Consider the following 19552-nt stretch of genomic DNA (forward strand, 5'->3'; position numbering starts at 1 on the left):
AGTATTTTCAATACTAATTTGACTATTCGCCGGCGCCTGCGAATAGCATTTTCAATACTAATTTGACTATTCGCCGGCGCCTACGAATAGCATTTTCTAGAATGTAAAGACTATTCGCAGGCGCCTGTAAATAGTCACTTCGATTTAAAAACTTTGGGAAAATTACTAAAATTCCAAAATTTAAGAATTTTCAGAATTTTTAAAATTTCTTAGAATTTAAGAATTTAAATTCCGAATAATAAGCCCTGGACGAAAAGTCTGAACGATTACAAAAGATTCCATTTTTCTCAGCATCGATTCCACTTCACTAATTCCAAACGCATCAGACAGTCTTACAAACTGAAATGATTTCCATCGCAATTGTGCACGATAAACCCATTAGTATCTACTTATCACTTTTATATTGTGACGCTTTAGCTACACTTGTATTGCCCGGTGACTTTCAAAATTTACGAGAAAATATAAAAAAAAAAAATTCAAATAAAAAGTCGTCTCAGCACAACATTAATACCGTTCACACAGATACAGCGCTAGGTTTGGGATACAGTCTAAATTTTGTGCTTATTCATTCCATTTGCATATTATTTATGAAACGAAATTGTTTGAATGTTGGCGCTAAGCTTAGAAGTCGAGTTATTTGTTTAAAAAATAAATAGAAAAAAAAAAAACGGAACGCCAAAGGAGATGATGTCGATGCGATATTATTTCGTCTAAATATTTGCAAAATCATCAAGCAGCTAATGCTGTTAAGTGTTGGCATAGGTAGTGTATCATCATCTCGGGAGTGATATTTTTGTTGTTTACTTCATTTCAAATTTTTGGGTTGACATTGTGCTCGTAGGGATAACATTGTTGATGTCTATTGGAGAGAAATTCCGGTCCTATTATGTTTGAGTGGACACAATACAAGATACAGTGTGTTTAAGGCTCGGATTGGGTTCGTGCTGAGTCGGTTAAATTAAGGTTGACCCGAGCCGAATTTCAACCCAGACCTGAACTAAGATTCAGGTTCGACCAGAACGTGCCTTGAACCTGAAATTTTCGATTTCGTGTTCAGCCAAGCTGACCCGAACTCTGTAAGTTCAGGTTCGGGTTGAACCAATTCAGTTTCGGATCCGGTTTGAGTTGAAACCGAAAGTGAGAAAATCGGGTTCAGGTTAGGTCAAAACAAACCTTTGGTCCGGTTCAGGTCGAAATCAGGTTCGGGCTCCAGTCAGACCGAACCCTATTCGTTTCGAGCATTAAGTGGGCCTGACAATACCTGTTTAGAATGAGAACTAAGGAGCTCTCTCGGAAAACAAAACCAAATGGGTTTAAGTCATTCAATAATGGTGTTGGAATTCAGCGTTCAGAGGTGATCTTGTTGTATATGTACTCCAGACATAGACTGTTCTCCATCCAAAGTCTGACTATCTCATTACTATTTATGGGATTATAAGCATTCGATCCAATATCCCTCGTAATTTTGCATTCGATATTAAACAATTTGCTTTCGTTATTGCAGGCCACTCAGTGGTGGAAAATATTTGGTGAGATTGAGTGCCTTGCATTGATAATAGCCTGTTTGTGCCACGATCTGGATCACAGAGGGACCAATAATTCTTTCCAGATTAAGTGAGTTTCGCTGAACGAATTCCGAATGAGACATTTTGACTTTCACTTACGATTTATCCGTTTCCTCCAGGGCTTCATCACCGCTAGCTCAATTATATTCCACATCAACAATGGAACATCATCACTTCGATCAATGTTTGATGATTTTAAATAGTCCCGGGAATCAGGTGTTGGGTAATCTTTCATCCGAAGATTACAGTCGCGTCATCCATGTGCTCGAAGATGCAATTTTGTCGACGGATTTGGCTGTGTATTTTAGGTAGGAAGTCGAGATCCAGCTTCATATTTACGTGAAAATTCAACATTTCCCTTTGTTTCGACTGTGTAGGAAACGGGGACCATTTTTATCAGCTGTACAACCTGGTCGCATGAACAATTGGCTGGACGACGAATCACGATCACTGCTCAGAGCCATGAGTATGACCGTTTGTGATTTGTCAGCAATAACAAAGCCATGGGATATCGAAAAACGTGTAGCTGAACTGGTTAGTTCGGAATTTTTTGAACAAGGCGACATGGAACGGCAAGAACTGAAAATAACGCCGATTGTAAGTGGACCATCTGAATGTTCGAAGCACATTCGCATTTCAATTAACAATGGTAAATGATTTCAGGATCTAATGAATCGCGAAAAAGAAGATCAACTACCGATGATGCAGGTTGGTTTCATCGACTCTATTTGTCTACCGATTTATGAGGTGAGTGTTCGATAGGTTCAGTAAAAACAGAGTCCACTTCAGTCAAGATGTATAGACTTTAAGTCAACACCTTTTCTGTGTTCCTCTGCGTCGAATTAATTCAATCAGGACAGTGGGTGGCAGAGTTGTAATTCTGTTTTTGGGGTTTGAATGGGTTCCAACTTCAATTAATTTCGGTGAAATTTCCATTCTATCCTAGGCCTTCGCAGTGTTATCGGATAAACTAAGCCCACTAGTCGAAGGCGTTCGTGACAACAAAGTCCAGTGGTTACAATTGGCACAAAACGCTCAAAACAATCCCAATCACGAATCCATTGATGATGATGGTGATGATGGTGTAACGCAATCAGTCAGCATGAACAACAATAACAACAACAACAATAATAACAGTGACGACAGCCGAAGCAAGGGCCAAAAGATTGAATGCAACGGCGGCATTATAACCGACAGCAACCTGATACCAAAAATAGTTGGAAAATTGGGCAGATTAGATTCGCAAATTTTCTACCAAAAGCAAAATGGCTCGATGAACGAGAGCCGTGACCACAGTGACGAAGCAATGGACCAATGAAAACGTTTGTGGTGGACTTTAAAATAGAAATTGAACGAAGAGAAGAAGAAGAGAAGAAGAAAAAAGAAGTTTTAACGATGAGTGACTCAAACATAATGTTTACTGTAGAGGATGTGTCCCAAATTGATGAGAAATTGGAGAAATTATTGATTAAGTTGTGTGTGAAGAGGACATCCGTTTTTTTCTTGTTTGTTTTTGTTTGTTTGGGAGTTGCTATTAATTTATGAATAAAATATTTTTTTGTGTTTTAGTTGTATACCCGTAGCTAGAATGTGAATCATAATATCAAATCAATTTGTTTTTGGTTTTGTGTTTCATCTTTTTTTTTGTAAATAGAAAGTAAATAACTTTGACGAAAAACGATCGAATCGATCGATGCTGAACGAGCGGAGAAGGAGAAGTTTTTTTTGAGAAGAAGACAGTATCGAGCTGAAGTTAGATCAAAGCCGAAACTGTAACTAGTAACAACAGAACAAGTCATATGGCATAAAAAGTCATGTGACGTAACAATATTGATGTGACATGACAATACATGTGACATACAACAAGTTACATTACAGTTTAAGTGATAACCGAATTTTCATAAATACAAAATACGGCACCGGGGAATTATCGCCCGAGAATAATCACCCACAATAATGAGAATTATCATCTGGGGAATTGTCCCAAGATTTATCGCAAAAAATAATTGAAACTAGAATTTTGTTAAGAGCAATGGACCCTTTGCAAATTTGTAGCCTACATTTAGGCAGAAATGGTTATTTGTGTACCTGTTTTGGACGATTGATTTTAGGCAATTTCGCGGATTGTAGGCCGAACGAAGTGAGGCTTACAAGCGAAAGTGCCTTAAATCAACGGTCCCAAACAGGTGCACATGTAAGTTTTCATGCAGAGGGCCGGAAACCCGAGAAAATTCGAAAAATTGCCCTCATTTTCGGCCCCGAAGCATGAAAAATATTTTTTGATGATTTATCTGAACCAAAACCTTTTTTTTTGTAAAAGTAAAACCATTAAGAGGCATCGGTGCTTTGCTGAAAAGCATACATTAGGGCGATTTTTAAATACTGGATTTCAGTTTACTTTCGGTGATATCTTTCCATCAGAATCCGCTTTGAAAAATGTTCGACCGCAATTCCGACCACGAATGTGGCAGCTTTCAACAGAAAATACATTTTCAAAAAAATATTTTGACTCAGAGAAATCATCAAAAACGAATATTTTTCCGCCTAACTAAATGTCGGCTACAAATTTACAAAAGGTCCGTTGCTCTCAAAAGGACCACTTCAATGGGGTTCGTTCAATTCTGAGTTACATCGTAAAAAGAAGAATTCTATGGCGTCGTTTCTCTAGCGACTGACTTACATTTTGTAAAAGATAAAATCCAATGGAGGCGTTCTCAAATTGCAATGGGTGATAATTCCCATCAACCCGTGTGATAGTTCCTGGTTGTTAATTCCACGGGTGATCTTGTTATCTGGGTGATAATTCCAACTTTTTTCATTATAGGGAATAATTCCAAGAGAATATTTTCGTTCTACAAAGTTGTCAATCGAATCAGCGTAGCTGAATGTTTCTAATGAAACGGCAAATATTTTCGATGTTTATTTAGCTAGAGTTTCATGAATATCCATTTTGAAAGCTAGATTTGAAAAGAAAAAGAATAATTCCCGTGGGGAAGATACCTGTCTCCCAAGATATTGAGTACTTTTGACTGCTGCTGCGAATTTTATTCAGACCCAAATGTTAACTTTCACTTGTGTGCATTTCGGTTGGACTTGGCTGCTGTGAATTCGGATCGGACGCAAATGATCCTTAACTTTGGGTTGTATGAATTTTGGTCAGATTCACAGCAGTCAGTAGAACTCAAAATCTCTGTCCGACCAAAATACACACAACTCAAAGTTATCTGTACAAAATCTATAGAACTCAAAGAGGAAGAACATCGTCCGATCAACATTCACGCCGTAAATGCGCTTCAGAAATTGAAATTTGGGTGAATCAGTGGAAGAACAAATGATTTGAAAATTAAATTTCGACGCAGCCTGATATGAGAAGAAATGTGCATCGCCAATACCCTCTAGAGAGTATTGGAATCACTCATATATAACGTTGTATTTCATTTGTGGTTGACAATTTTGAATTTTCAGTGGACTTACGGCGTGATAGTAAATATAGCGCTGAATCAACGCACTTCAAGCAAAAGTGGTACTCTAAATAGGGTACAGTGCTCCATACAAAATTTTACACTGTAAAAAGAGTGGGGATAAAATTTCATACAAAATAGTACTCTATTTGGCAGCTGTCATTAATAGAAGTGCGTTGACTGAATGTATTGGTCCCACTTGGACTTCACTTTTCTGTGTAAGAAAATTCGTTTATCACGTAAAATCTGCAATATGTGTTGTATGTCACAAATCTTGTCGTGTCACATCGATATTGTTACATTATATGACTTTTAATATCATACGACTTGTTCCATTGTTACTAGCAAAAGTTTTGGTCTTGCGGCTCACTTCAGTTCGATAAAACAGTGAGGTTTTATTATACACAGTGATACATTTCAAAATGACGATATGTTTTTTCTAACTAAAAATAGCTAAAAGGCCACCAAAAATCCATTAGATTGTACAAAGAAAAAGTTTAAATAAAAAACAAAAAAAAAAAAATTAAAATTCAGATTTTATCTTTAAAAATCTAAATTCTTGTAAACTTATTAGTATGTAGCGCAAATATTTTCCTAAAATAATTGAAAACAAAAAATATTGAACACAAAACTGATGTTTATTAGCGAAAAGGAAAAGAAGACGAGACAAAATAAGAACGAAGTCACGACGAATTTAAAGATAAAGAAAAATTGGAAAAAAACGAAAAATTATTTAAAACAAATCTTAAAAAGCAAAAAAAAATATTTTTAAAACAAAAATAAATTATTTATTTTACTACGTAAAATCTACTAATTAACAAACACATAAACACAAACACACCTGTAAACTTAGTGTTTCTTTTAGCGACGTAGGGGGGGTTAAGATAATTTTCGTTTCTTCTGGAGATGATTTTGAATTTTGCTATAAATTAGTTTGTCATACTTTTACGTTTCAATAATAATTTGTATGTTTGTGTGTGGTTTGTCTAAATCAAACCTTGAAAACTTATTATTTTTTGTGATGCTCTCTCTCGCTCTTTTTAAAAATTATTATTTGTTTTTGTTCTTATCTTCATTTTCATTTGTCTTTACAATTTCTTTCATTTTTACCGGATGGAATTTAAGTGAAAAGTAAGTCAAAATCAAACCCATTTTCAATTTAGTTGTGTCGTAAATTATTATAATTATTCTGTAGCAATTTGTGTGGAAAAAAAGTGGAATAAGAAGAACGCGAGAAACTTATATATCAGTTTTCTGCGAGGTCTTTATTTTATATCAAGAAATTGTTTAGCAAACCAACTAAATAAAATTATTAATTTGAATAAAATTAGTGCTGCATTTTCACTTCCAATTGTGATCACTTTCATGCCACTGATAGAGTGACTGAAATTCAACGAAATTCTTTCGGAAAAGATCTTTTGAAAGAATACGAAGGTAAGTATACACTTAATGTCAAAGTACCACATCAATTAGCGAAAAAAGTTCATGGAAATCGGTTTACTGCATGATGAGTCCGCAGAGTTTGCGTGAATACTGTTACTCGGCCACAGAATGATAGGTGACATTATAACGCAAAAAACTGAAGAAAAAAAAAACGATTTTCATAATTTTTTTATGGATACTTCATGGTCCACCATCTTCCCACACACACCCGCCCTGAACAAAAATAAAGTTTTACCGAAAATGCACCCAAAAATTGATCGCTGTTCTGAATAGAGGGACCCTAGCGGAGTTCAAAACGATAGTCCGTTAAGCTGGACCAGATGCTTCCCCAGCCCATACAATTTTTTCCTTAGTTGTATGGGTGTGGGGAAGCATCTGGCCCAGCTTAACGGACCATCGTTTTGAACTCCTCTAGGGTCCCTCTATTTGGAACAGCAATCAATTTTTGGGTGCATTTTCGGTAAAACTTTATTTTTGTTCAGGGGGGGGTGTGCACAACTTTAGGAGTTTGAAGTAATTCTGAGATTTTTTGTTCGTTTCTGGACTTTTGGTATTATTGAGGTAATAGCATGTTGGTTCTCAAAATTCTAGTACCCCACATGGTACGCCATCTAACCAGTTATCTTCTAAATTTATTAAGATTATTGAGTTGGCGGCAGTGTGTTGGTTCAACAAACTATCCACCATTTTCCCACTTGTCAAGGAATTTGAAGAATTTGTGAAGTATTTTGTGGTTCCCTTCTGGAATTTCTATGTTATTGAGGTGTTGGATCGCTTAATTCCAACACAATCATGGTCCACCATCTTCTCAGTTCTAAAATTTGGAGGGATTTAATGGCTATTTGCAAGGTTTTGGAATGTCTTCAGTACTTTTGAGATTGTTAAGGGGGTTGGTTCCTAGGATTCCATCATAAATTTATGGCCGCAAGTGGTTTTTCATAAATTTGATGTTATGCGAAAGGAACTTCGTACAGGCATTCGCAATTACACTATAGGGTTTTGGACAAACATACGCAATAGGTACAAGGGATCGTACGGGGCTGACGTCTGCTACATTCTCCACTTGTTTTACAGGCAACACGGCCGTAGCTTCGATGTTAGGTAATACATGCCAACAGTTACAAGAAATTTATCCAGATTTACTATGAATTCTCTTCGGTTGTGCTTCCTTATGCTGTTATGTGCCAGAAGACAGAGCCTGTATGTAGAAGTACTTTTGTATGCATATGTCAGCATTGTATTTTGTCAGATGAGCAGAAATCTTGTATTGCATTCGACTTGAGCTCTTCCTTTCATCGACCTGTAAGCCAAACAGTGTCAGTAGCCTTCTTTAGCCTGTTGTAGAAATATTTATACTCGGGACTGACAATAAGCATCACGAAAGTCCTAAACCATAACGCTTCTCCTTCTCCACCTCCACGTCTGAGACTCCATAATTTTGAGCTGACCCAAAATCGCGACTCGTTAGGACACAGATTAACTCTGCTTGTAGTCGAGCCTGCAGTTTTCGCACTGCTACCACTGTCACACTGAATCGCAAATAAAAGAACATTTTCAAAAATATTGCACGACAAATGCAATCTTCACTTTATTTCATTTGAGAGGTAAAAAACAAAGAAAATTTTAATTCAACGTGACATTTTATATGATCCAGAAATGGTGAAGGAGTACGATAAACTGATTTCCAATTTTTTATGCAGAAAAGTTTGGGTAAAGACTTATTCGACTACAAACAGTCTGAAACAGATCACTGATATACTGGACGAAATCATCGACGTAGGTCGAAGCAGAAGACAAAACGGCATTGGAAGACAGCCACGTCTTTAATTCATATAAATGCGGTAACAAAAGCTGGAAATGAAAATTGTCATGAGAAACAATTTGCTTTGAGCGAGCATGCAATTTCGTTTACCAAGCCGATGGCAATAAAAGCAATCGGTCGAAGCATTGCAAACGCCAAATGAACTGAATATTGGAACATCTTCAACGTAAAGAACAGAACCAACGCCGAAAATAGGATCGGATAAAGATCATCCGGAAATGCTGAATTCGAAATGAAATTTGCCAAACAATCTCGAAAGCCGACGCAACGATCAGATCCATTGTGTGACTACGGAATAATAGGAATATTAAAGTTGAATTTTGGTACCACACATATTCGTCAAAACGTACATTTGCCATTATAAAATCGTCGGAAATTTTAAGAAACTTTTTAGCTTAGATGGAGCACAAACAAATAAATTTAGGTTTTGGGTGTTACGCGCCTTGGTCCAAACAACGATGACTTTTCGCTCAATTCTTTAGAATACATTTGTTTCATTGTCAACTACAATGGGGGCATTCCATAAATACAGCGAGTCTGTTTAAATCAATGGACGAAAATTCGCAGTAAAATTTAAAAGATTTTTGGGTGAACTGTGGGGCATTTCTAAAGTTGGTACTTTGAATCAATGAGATGAATCTGTTGGTGAAGGACGGGTATCCTTGCATAGACTAGGTTGTTCGTTCTGTGTAATCCTAATTGAATGTTTAGTAAGCTCTGTTTTTTTTAGTTTCAGAAAAAACAGAACTAGGTGCCTCTAGGCGCCACCACTTGAAATATTTTTCAATATATTTTCCATTCGCTCTATTCGTTCCACATACATATAGGAGTAGCGACTTTCTTAACATTTATTCTGTCCGTTCCAATCTATTATCTGAATTAAAGGCTAGTACAAAGTTCGCGAATAAAATCCAAGGTAAATATAGTGAGGAGGTAATGCCACATATAAGCGAATCAGATGTGCGGTGGCACGAAAGTTCGATACAAACGCCATCTCATCCCTTCGTTGAAAGCAAAAATTGGAATAGAAAGTCGGGCCATCTGTTGTGAGATAGCGAAAATATTTTTGTGAAATACAAGTGAATCGTAGTCAACCATTTTAAAAAAAGATGTCATTGGCATCGAACTTATGTCTGAATGGCATTACCTCATCACTATATTTACCTTGGTAAAATCCATGTAAAATATCCATAGAGTTAGCATATTATGATGGAGCTGTCATTTTTAAACATGTAATTTTTGGGTGCATCAACGCCACCTTGTCACCTCTCGAGTATAACTCTAGTATCAACATAGCATCTGAACCAAGCACTAGAACAGATTTTTTTAACGGAAATTTAGTCTCTCTAATATGATCTGCAACAAAATAAACAACATTTTCTGAACAAGTATAAAAGTGGCACAAATTTAAAATTTCTAATTCAAGTTAAAACGTTAGACGTAGGTCATTTCAAACAGATTTCTACAAATTCGCACAAATAATTGTCAAATATTGTTCTTTAATGGAAATAGGTCAATAAACAATCAGATGAAACATTTATTTATCAAAACCAAAATACTGTCAACAAGTGGAGCATGTGTGTCCAAAATATAGTACACCGGCATCTCTGATCATTTATATTGACAACATAGTAGGGTTGCATACGCAGGCCCCTCTTGGAAAATCTGTTCTACTGCTTTTGATTTAGATGCTATGACATCAAACATGAACAGATTTGACATATGGCTCATACATTTTCTGCACTGCTTCTAGCATGAACGTAGAAAATATTCGGAGGCTGATGAAATCATTGCGCTTCTTTTATAAATTGTTTCAGTTGTATGAACCACGATATTGTAAAATACAAGGTAAATAAATGGGCGGAGGTACCGGAGTAACCGAATCAGGTGTGCAGTGGCACAAAAGTTCGCTATAAACGCCATCTCTACCTATCTTTAAAATCACAAAATTGCTTAGAAACCTGCGCCATCTGTTTTGTGATAGGAACAACATTTTGTGAAACACAAGTAAATCATAATCAACCATTTTAAAAAAATGTGTCATGTCATTAGCATCGAACTATTGTGCTAGGCCGCGCGTCTGAATAGCCCATATACCACGGCTTTTACCTTGGTAAAATAAACCAGACAGTAGCGCTTGATTTGAATAGGGACCTGAATTATTTAGTCTCCTCCCTCATTTGTTGCGAATAAAATTAATTCAATTTATAGCAATGTTTATTTGAATTCATTTTCATACAGTGTATTAGGGGACCTAACACTGGGTCTCTTATCTGAATTTTCAAAAATGTATCGATCCTGCCTGATTTATTTCAATCTGCCGTGAAATCTTATCATTAAAGCCTCCAAATTTGACAATTGTCAATTCAGTGTTCATGTTAGGAGCAGTGCTGTGTTTTCTGTCAAAACTATGCAAGCCTTTTTCCAAGGTCAGCATGGAGGTAATGCCATTCAGACACACAATGACATGTTTTTTTAAAACGGTCGACTATGATTTACTTGCATTTCACAAAATACTTTTGCTATCTCACAACAGATGGCCCGAACCTCTATTCCATTTTTTGTTTTTAGCGAAGAGAGGAGATGGCGTTTGTATCGAACTTTCGTGCACATCTGATTCGGTTATATTATGGCATTACCTCCACACTACATTTACCTTGCATCTTTACTTTCATAGGTCTACTTTTCAAGCATTTTTCAGACATTTTTCACTAACTGTCTACTCATCTCAAGTCGAAGGAGAAAACGATGACGGATCTGAAAGATCATATAACATGTCTTTCTTATGTAGATCGATCATTTAAATTCATTTTTCAAATAAATTGTTTGTGGGTTTTCCGTAAAAATAGCTAATTTCTCTAGATTGACCAAGATGCAAGTAGAATGACCTAAATGCAAAAGTCTTTCATCAATATTTCTTATACAGGACCAAGCATGGCAAATACTCATACCAGTAAGAAGCGGCCAATGTTCGCCGAGGGTAGCCTAGAAGTCCAGTTACGATTTGCGTTTCCACAGAGCCCGGGCTTGTGGCGACTTCGGCTTTCGTGATTTTCATTTAATTCGCTTATTTTGTGCTTGCTTTTTGTCTCCCTTCCTTCAGCCGAAAGAAAACCATTTTTCCTATTAGTTCACAAGAGTGCCTTTCGATAGCCAGTCCGGTCCATTTCCTTTTCCAATGAGCGAAAATGGTTTTGTTCCAAAACTTTCCACACTCCATTCCACCCGAAAACTCCGGTCGTCCGCTATTAGAATTCAGCACACCTCTCATCCATAAGTTTCCGGAACCGAGAAATTCATTCGTGAACGAACAATCGAAATTTTATGGGAAAACGGAGCGTAGAAAGCTGTGGACCAAGTCCGCTCATTGAAAATTAGTCAAAATTCCTCTGATGGTGTTGGGGAATTTCGCGCCGCGTCATTCACAATAACCCCCAATGTGACATTTTCCTTATACAAAATACAAGATGCATCTAAAAATGCAGATCTCCGGCTCTTGCAATACTCTTAAATTAAACTCAGATTATAAAAAAGCAACAGACTGAAGAAGCAGGATCAATCTAATGTCTAAAACTTGAGTATCGAGTTTTCAGTCTTAAATCTTGCAACGTAATAGTTCACCATTGCAGGAAACGCACCTTAATCAAACAAACCATCCGTCTATTTTATCCAGTTAAGAGTGATATCGCCAAATCTTCAGGTGATTTTTTTAACTTTGGAAACAAGCGGTCTCCGATTTTAATGAGTGATAGCTCGTTGGATTCGTCTTTCAATTCTAGGAAACACGTGTCTTTCACTTTTTCTTAAAAAAAATTGTTTTCTTTGAAAAGCGCTCAAAAGTGAAGACATGTCAGAGGGTACCGAAAACAGTTTTTCGGCAATAACTCAAGAAAAAATTATTTTAAATTGTTGTAATGCTGTACGATTGTCGGCCTTGAAAAGACCTACAGGTAGAGTATACGCACCGCTTGGTGCTAGTTGATCCACTAGAGTTATGACTAGAAATATATTGAATATTCGGAGAGTCCGCCTTCTCTGCAGCTTCGATGTACCACGGAACTGAGTATGGGGTGTTGTAGCTGGCCTCACCCACTATCGTTACACATATAAATGAATCCAGTACTTTTGGGCTGCAAGCCTACAGAAGTTTTAAAAAAAAAGTTGGTGCCAAAATGTAGATTTTTTCCTTCTGTCTGAGGGCCCAACTGCCAGAACAGCGTCTGGAACGGTTCTACGTGAGTAATTTTGTATCGTCAACTATTCCCTTACCGTATACGCTTCACTTTGACTCGAATATAGGTCGTTACAACATATCCAATGTTAGTAATTCTTGTGAAAAATTATTAAATTTTTCTCGGAGGATTTTAGTCAAATAAAGTGTTAGCGTATATCAAATGACCTCAGGAGTCCGGAACAGTAATTAGTTTTTCAATTGGACCAATATTTGCTACGCGACAGGAGTTTGGAAAAACGATACAATCAAGTGGGAGCAAACGGTTTTCCAAACTCCTGTCACGTAGCAAATATTGGTCCAATTGAAAAACTAATTACTGTTCCGTAGTCCTGAGGTCATTTGCTATACGCTAACACTTTATTTGACTAAAATCCTCAGAGAAAACTTTAATGATTTTTCTCTTGATATTACCAATAGTGGATCTGATATATTCGCGACATAGCGAAGCGTTTTTCTATTGATAAGGTGAAAGAATAGTAGACAATAAAAAATGATTGCCGTAGTACCGTTCCAGATGTTCTTCTGGCAGTTGGGCCCTCAGAAAGAAGGAAAAAATCTATATTTTGGCATCAACTTTTTTTTCAAGACTTCTGTAGGCTTGCAGCCTAAAAGTACTGGGTTCATTTATATGTGCAACGATAGTGGGTGAGGCCAGCTACAACACCCCATACTCAGTTCCGTGGTACATCGAAGCTGCAGAGAAGCCGGACTCTCCGAACATTCACTATATTTCTAGTCATAACTCTAGTGGATCAACTAGCACCAAGCAGTGCGTATACTCTACCTGTAGCAATGAAAGTAGATAAGTAGGTATGGCCAGTGCATACAAGTCGGAGCACATACGGATTTGCATGGCGCCACCTCAGACGAACTCATTTCTAGTGGAAATTTGCACTAGAAAAGAGTTCGTTTGAGGTGGCGCCATGCAAATCCGTATGTGCTCCGGCTAGAACAAATTTGAACGTTTGGCCCTACCTATCTATTTACTTTCATTGACCTGTAGGTCTTTTCAAGGCCGACAATCGTACAACATTACAACAATTTAAAATAATTTTTTCTTGAGTTATTGCCGAAAAACTGTTTTCGGTACCCTCTGACATGTCTTCACTTTTGAGCGCTTTTCAAAGAAAACAATTTTTTTTAAAGAAAAAGTGAAAGACACGTGTTTCCTAGAATTGAAAGACGAATCCAACGAGCTATCACTCATTCAAATCGGAGACCGCTTGTTTCCAAAGTTAAAAAAATCACCTGAAGATTTGGCGATATCACTCTTAATTAATCTACTGAAGCAGACTGGTTCAATGGGTCATCTCTTATCGACAACCATGACATAAATGAAAGCTGATTGATAGTGCTGAAAGGGACTTGATACAAACCTGAAGATTTATTGGTAACATCCGTCCCCTTCCCTTTCAAAATTTAGTGAAATTATCGCACTAACGGTGGGTGGTTCTACAATGAACAACACTGTGGTAGACTCTTTGCTTAAGTAAACATCTTCAGAGAACACGTAAACGAAGGATCGTTACACTCAGTTCGACCAAAACCTTTCAAAAAGCAATGGATTTTAAGAACGGTTTCCATCCAACAAAAATTACTCAATGTGAGAGCCGCTAGAGAGTGAGTTGTCAAGTAAACAACACAAAAATTGAAGAAAATGCAATTGTCTCTCACACGGAGTACTTTTTCGGTAAGTGGAAATCAGGCCTTAGTTCTTCGATTTGAATCTTTCCAAGTGTTAAAAAACTGTCAAAGCACAATGGTACAATGATACAGCTGTACTCCTCACATTTCACACGCGAGTGAGCAGGAAAACCGATAACGCAACCAAAACGTGTTTTTGACAATTCACGTGGAACATCAACAACATCGAAAAACTGAGCCGCTGGCTCAATGTTCACCGTTGTCCCAATAAACCAGACTTTTGCAATTTCACTGGACACAATGTCAAACGTTCACACTGACAAAGAAAACAACGCCCGTCGTCAGTTTGTTAAAAATTATATTGGAAATCCAAAGTGTTCTTCAACCATTATAAGTCGACACAAACTGTTTTTCTATTCGCTTCTCATCATCTTCTCTTTCTGTCGTTGCAGCTTCTTTTTCGACAATTTCTTTTTGGATGGTTCGTCATCAGCTACTTTGGCAACGACTTCCTCCTTTTCGGTCAAAATCACTTCGATATGACACGGCGATGACATATACGGATTGATACGACCGTGAGCGCGATACGTACGACGACGTAAACATGGAGCTCTGTTAACCTGTCCACACCAAAATGGATGATAAAACGTTAATAACGCAATGACTAAACACCGCACTGCATCATTTTTACCTGAATATGATCAATGACCAAACGATCAACGTCCAATCCCTTGTAGTCGGCGTTGGATTCAGCGTTTCGCAGCAATTGCAATAGGAATTCAGCCGATTTCTTCGGCCAACGTCCTTGCGTTGTTCCAAATTGTTTTGCCTGGGCGCATCGGCCAACACCACCGTTGAAACGACGGAATGGGACACATTCTTTCTTTTCGGTGACGCTTTTCAAGTAACGTTGAGCGCGTCGCAGTGGCATATGTTTGATAGCCTGGGCTGTTTCATGTGTGTTCTGGAAAATAGAGTGAAAGTGTTCAATGCACTGAAGATGCGTCCACGTCCGAATCGATTCACAACATCAAAACATAACCTCAACACTTCGGTTAAGGAATTTCGGTTGTTTCTGTTGGGTGTTTGGAATTTATTCACGAATCGCACATTACCTTGAAATGAACACGCAAATGGGAACCGCGCGACTTGCATGATTTTGTGGCATTCTCTGGTTCAGTGTACCGACCCATTGTAAACTGAAAACAACACAAGATGATTTTTAGTCATAAATTACGGCTTTACACAAACGAATCAAGGTAAATAACATCGGCATCGAATGATGCCAGACATTACGGAACATTTTCGACAAAAAAATATCGAAAATAATTGAGGCAAAGGGTAGATGTTTTAAAATTAAAAAATTATTTACTTTTTGGTGGTTATTCTGTTCGGAATAAAACCGGAAAGGAAGAATGGACGTTTTGACAGTTAGACAGTGCTGTGATCATCGTTGACAGTTATGTTCTAATGGTTTACTAAAAATGTTACCAGATGGTGTCAGGTCGTAGGGGCGCTAGTTTTAAATTTCAGCATTATGTGAGTATATGGGTAAATGTATGTGATCTAAATTCGGCATTTTCTGTGAAACTTCTTCAATATTGAGGGAATAAGAGACGATGATACTTAAATTTTTTACTAGATTCTTTAGAGCATCAGTAGATCTGTTATTATTTGGAAAAAAAATTATGAAATTAATTAATTTTTATGAAAAATCACATCAAAATTGTTGTGCTGCTACGTTACAAAATTGATACTTTCATGTGTGAGGTTGACGAAAAACGACAACTCATGACTAACACAAAAACTTTTGAGAAGTACTTTATATGCTCCCAAGTAGAAAAACATTACAGGACCCCGTTTCTGGAATTATTTTATTGAAATAAACAATTTTTATTTAATTACAGGTACTCAATTATATTATGACTATGGGATTGTAGGATACATTACATCCTACACACTTCCCACATTCAATTGAACCAACGAATTCAATTTCATTTTTGATTTTGTCGATTGGCACCATTGACATACAGTTAGTTAGTTTTCATTATCTGCTTGTGGTGGCACCATATACTTTGCGTGTCCAAGCAGTTAAAGAAGTACTAGGTAGCGGTAATCAAGATTCTGAAAGAACAGTTTAGATCACATCTGACTTGATCGCAAAGTCAGTAAGCAATTTAGAAGGTTTTTTTGTGCATTATATGTATTTTACATGCTACATGCGTCGAAAACGCATGTTTCACGCACTACTTTCGACGCCCAAAGCATGTAAAATCCACTCGGGATAAAAAGATGAAATGTATCGTTTTCGCGTGTTTATTGACCTCGGCTACGCCTCGGATCAACAAAATTCACACGAAAACCATACTTTTCATCTTTTTATCCCAAGTCATGTAAAATACTAATGCTTTTCTGATCTTTCAAACATGAGAAGGAAATTCGTGTGAAATGGGAGAAATGTAAAACCCTAATGAAATACATGTAGAATGAATGGAACGAATTACATGAAGAAAACCAGCAAAACCGTTAAAAACGTGTGTTGATTGTTGAGTTTAAATTGGACAAAGTAGCCAAATTCTAATCATAAGATGTTGTGCAACAAAATGGCGATCGGCTGTACCGCTGTACCTCTACCGTTTTTGATATCCGCCTTCTTGGTACATCACATATGCAAGATTCTTTTCATAACATTTTCATTGTTCATTTGTCAACAGATTGCGAAGTGACATTTCAGTTATTTTTTAGCTTTTCGTGATATCGCAAAAACTGCAGGTTATTTCATTATCTTTGGGAAAACGGGTTCTCCAATTCAAATGAGTGATAGATCTTTGGATTCGTCTTTCAATTCTAGATAAGAAAAAATATATCAAAAAAGGTCACTCCATCGCTGAGATGAATTTTATTTAGTAAAATGAATCAAGACTGAAACATTAAGACAAGAAATTAAAAATTTGACGCTACACGTAAAGGAAATAATTTCGAGTTTAGTTCACAAGCATAGGCGTAGCATACATTTTCTTAATAATTGAATGAAAAAATATATCAAAAAAGGTCACTCCATCGCTGAGATGAATTTTATTTAGTAAAATGAATCAGGACTGAAACATTAAGACAAGAAACTAAAAATTTGACGCTACACGTAAAGGAAATACAGGTTCTCAATTATATTATGACTATGGGATTGTAGGATGCATTACTTTTACATCCGACACACTTCCCACATTCAATTGAACCAACGAATTTCATTTTTGATTTTGTCGATTGGCACCATTGACATACAGGTAGTTAGTTTTCATTATATGCTTGTGGTGGCACCATATACTTTGCGTGTCCAAGCAGTTAAAGAAGTACTAGGTAGCGGTAATCAAAATTCTGAAAGAACAGTTTAGATCACATCTGACTTGATCGCAAAGTCAGTAAGCAATTTAGAAGGTTTTTTTGTGCATTATATGTATTTTACATGCTACATGCGTCGAAAACGGTACTTTTCATGTTTCACGCACTACTTTCGACGCCCAAAGCATGTAAAATCCACTCGGGATAAAAAGATGAAATGTCTCGTTTTCGCGTGTTTATTGACCTCGGCTACGCCTCGGATCAACAAAATTCACACGAAAACCATACTTTTCATCTTTTTATCCCAAGTCATGAAAAATACTAATGCTTTTCTGATCTTTCAAACATGAGAAGGAAATTCGTGTGAAATGGGAGAAATGTAAAACCCTAATGAAATACATGTAGAATGAATAGAACGAATTACATTAAGAAAACCAACAAAACCGTTAAAAACGTGTGTTGATTAGGGTGTAGCGGTTTTTACAAAATGTCTTAGTTCTTTTAAGGCTCAGCCGGAAATCCACTCAGCTGGTCCATCTGATCATTTTATGGAAGAAAAAAAATTTCAAACTTAAATTTTGTGCTGCCGCCAGATCGATTTTCGAAAATTTCGTCGTTTTCGGTCCATGTCACATATATCGATTTTTTACGGTGGGCTCAGTGTACATAAAAAGTTGAGTCAACATGGTAGTCTAATCTCCAGGCTTCACAGATTATTTTAGAAAAATGATCAAGTCTAAAAAATTATTTTTTGAGTTCATGCGTGATTGTCAAAGTTCCCCGATGGTGATTTTGAGACTTTAATCTCGCCACAAAATTTGATGAAAATGTGCAAAAATATAAATTAAACTTTAAATATGCTAAATGGACCGCGGTGAGTCAAATACAACATCTGATTTGATTTGGGACACCTACATTTGATATTTACCTGGCAAAAAGTTGTGTTTTTGGTACATGGAATATTGGTGGCGAAAGTCGAATTACCTCAAATCATTAATTTTTTAGCTTATAATGTATTCCCAGGTTCTGACAATGCGAAACCTTCAATTTTAAGCGTTTTCTAAGCTAATTTACGTACTGTTGACAAGTTCTAGAGCCAGTAGCTACGTCTCGTTACATTTTCAAATTTTAATGTCCTTACCGTCTGCTTCGAATTCCATCAATTACACACGGCATCATAATCCTATAAGCCCCTTTGTACTTCGTACGGGGCTAAAAACAGAGAGTCGCATAAATATTCTACGTATTTTAAGGTGAAGATGGAAATTTGGTGAACTTTTGCTGCATTTTAATTGATATCCGTCCGTTTATTTTTAGCTCGATTTGAGCTACTGGTAATTAACCTGAATAAAAAATCTTATGTAAGGTAAGCGAGGGTATAGCTGACCGTGCAGGTGTACCTGACCAGCTACATTATTTATCAGTTTTGGAAAATAATTACAAATGAAAATACGCAAATTAACGTTATAATTAATCTTTAGAGCCTAAAGATTAATTTTTTCATGAAAATAATGCGGTTATTATGTTTACTTATTTGATGAAACCATAAAATGAAACCAGTGCACCATCTCAGTACAAAGTTGCACATTTCTTAAGAAAATCGTAAGATCGGTTTGGTCTAATTTAAGGTTTTTATTGACAAAAGAATTATTAACGGACAAAGTTTTAATGTTTTGAGGTAGTAAATAGTTCGACAATTAATATGATTAACATAAATAGCGTCTAAAAGTTAATATTTGATTAATTACATGGTGGTCAAAACATTGCATCAAAAATATGCCATGTTTGTGTAGTTGACCGCACCAAATTCCGTACATTTTTCTTCATGTGACAAATTCACCTTCCATGTGCATTGTTGTGTACAAAATGATGTGATTAAAATTCGTTGATGTTTTGTGTTTTTATGCGTTTTCATCATTGAATTTGGTTAATATCAGTGAATAAAGCGTGAAAATGTGTCGAATAATGCGAAATTATTGCGAAAAATGTGAAAAATGTCTTATTTTTGTAGCGGTCAACTACTGCAACAAGACTGGTCAGGTATAAA

At 36.7% G+C, this 19552-nt stretch overlaps 2 protein-coding genes and 1 long non-coding RNA gene across 12 annotated transcripts in view; 1 reads left to right on the plus strand and 2 right to left on the minus strand.

Moving 5' to 3' along the window:
* Positions 1–3187, plus strand: part of LOC119085311 (dual 3',5'-cyclic-AMP and -GMP phosphodiesterase 11) — a 119334-nt gene extending 116147 nt beyond the window's left edge. For all 10 annotated transcript variants that reach the window (XM_037195685.1, XM_037195682.1, XM_037195686.1 and 7 more), the window contains 5 exons: positions 1505–1614; positions 1685–1873; positions 1943–2162; positions 2229–2312; positions 2512–3187. In XM_037195685.1, coding sequence (XP_037051580.1) covers positions 1505–1614; positions 1685–1873; positions 1943–2162; positions 2229–2312; positions 2512–2883 — 975 coding nt within the window. In that variant the 3' untranslated portion in view covers positions 2884–3187. The remainder of the gene's footprint in view (positions 1–1504; positions 1615–1684; positions 1874–1942; positions 2163–2228; positions 2313–2511) is intronic.
* A 4991-nt stretch (positions 3188–8178) lies between these two features.
* Positions 8179–8763, minus strand: LOC119085345. Its single transcript, XR_005089279.1, has 3 exons — positions 8642–8763; positions 8382–8579; positions 8179–8320 (listed from the first exon to the last, which is right to left on the minus strand). It is a non-coding gene; the product is annotated as an uncharacterized LOC119085345 (long non-coding RNA).
* A 5747-nt stretch (positions 8764–14510) lies between these two features.
* LOC119085333 (60S ribosomal protein L17) lies at positions 14511–15651 on the minus strand. The gene is made up of 4 exons (XM_037195717.1): positions 15542–15651; positions 15285–15368; positions 14861–15133; positions 14511–14789 (listed from the first exon to the last, which is right to left on the minus strand). Exons 2-4 carry the CDS (start codon positions 15360–15362, stop codon positions 14583–14585), a joined length of 558 nt encoding a protein of 185 aa, XP_037051612.1. The 5' UTR covers positions 15363–15368; positions 15542–15651; the 3' UTR covers positions 14511–14582.
* Between the last annotated feature and the right edge of the window lie 3901 nt (positions 15652–19552).

This window comes from Bradysia coprophila, unplaced genomic scaffold (assembly GCF_014529535.1).
Source record: "Bradysia coprophila strain Holo2 unplaced genomic scaffold, BU_Bcop_v1 contig_94, whole genome shotgun sequence".
NCBI classification, from domain to species: Eukaryota; Metazoa; Arthropoda; class Insecta; order Diptera; family Sciaridae; genus Bradysia; species Bradysia coprophila.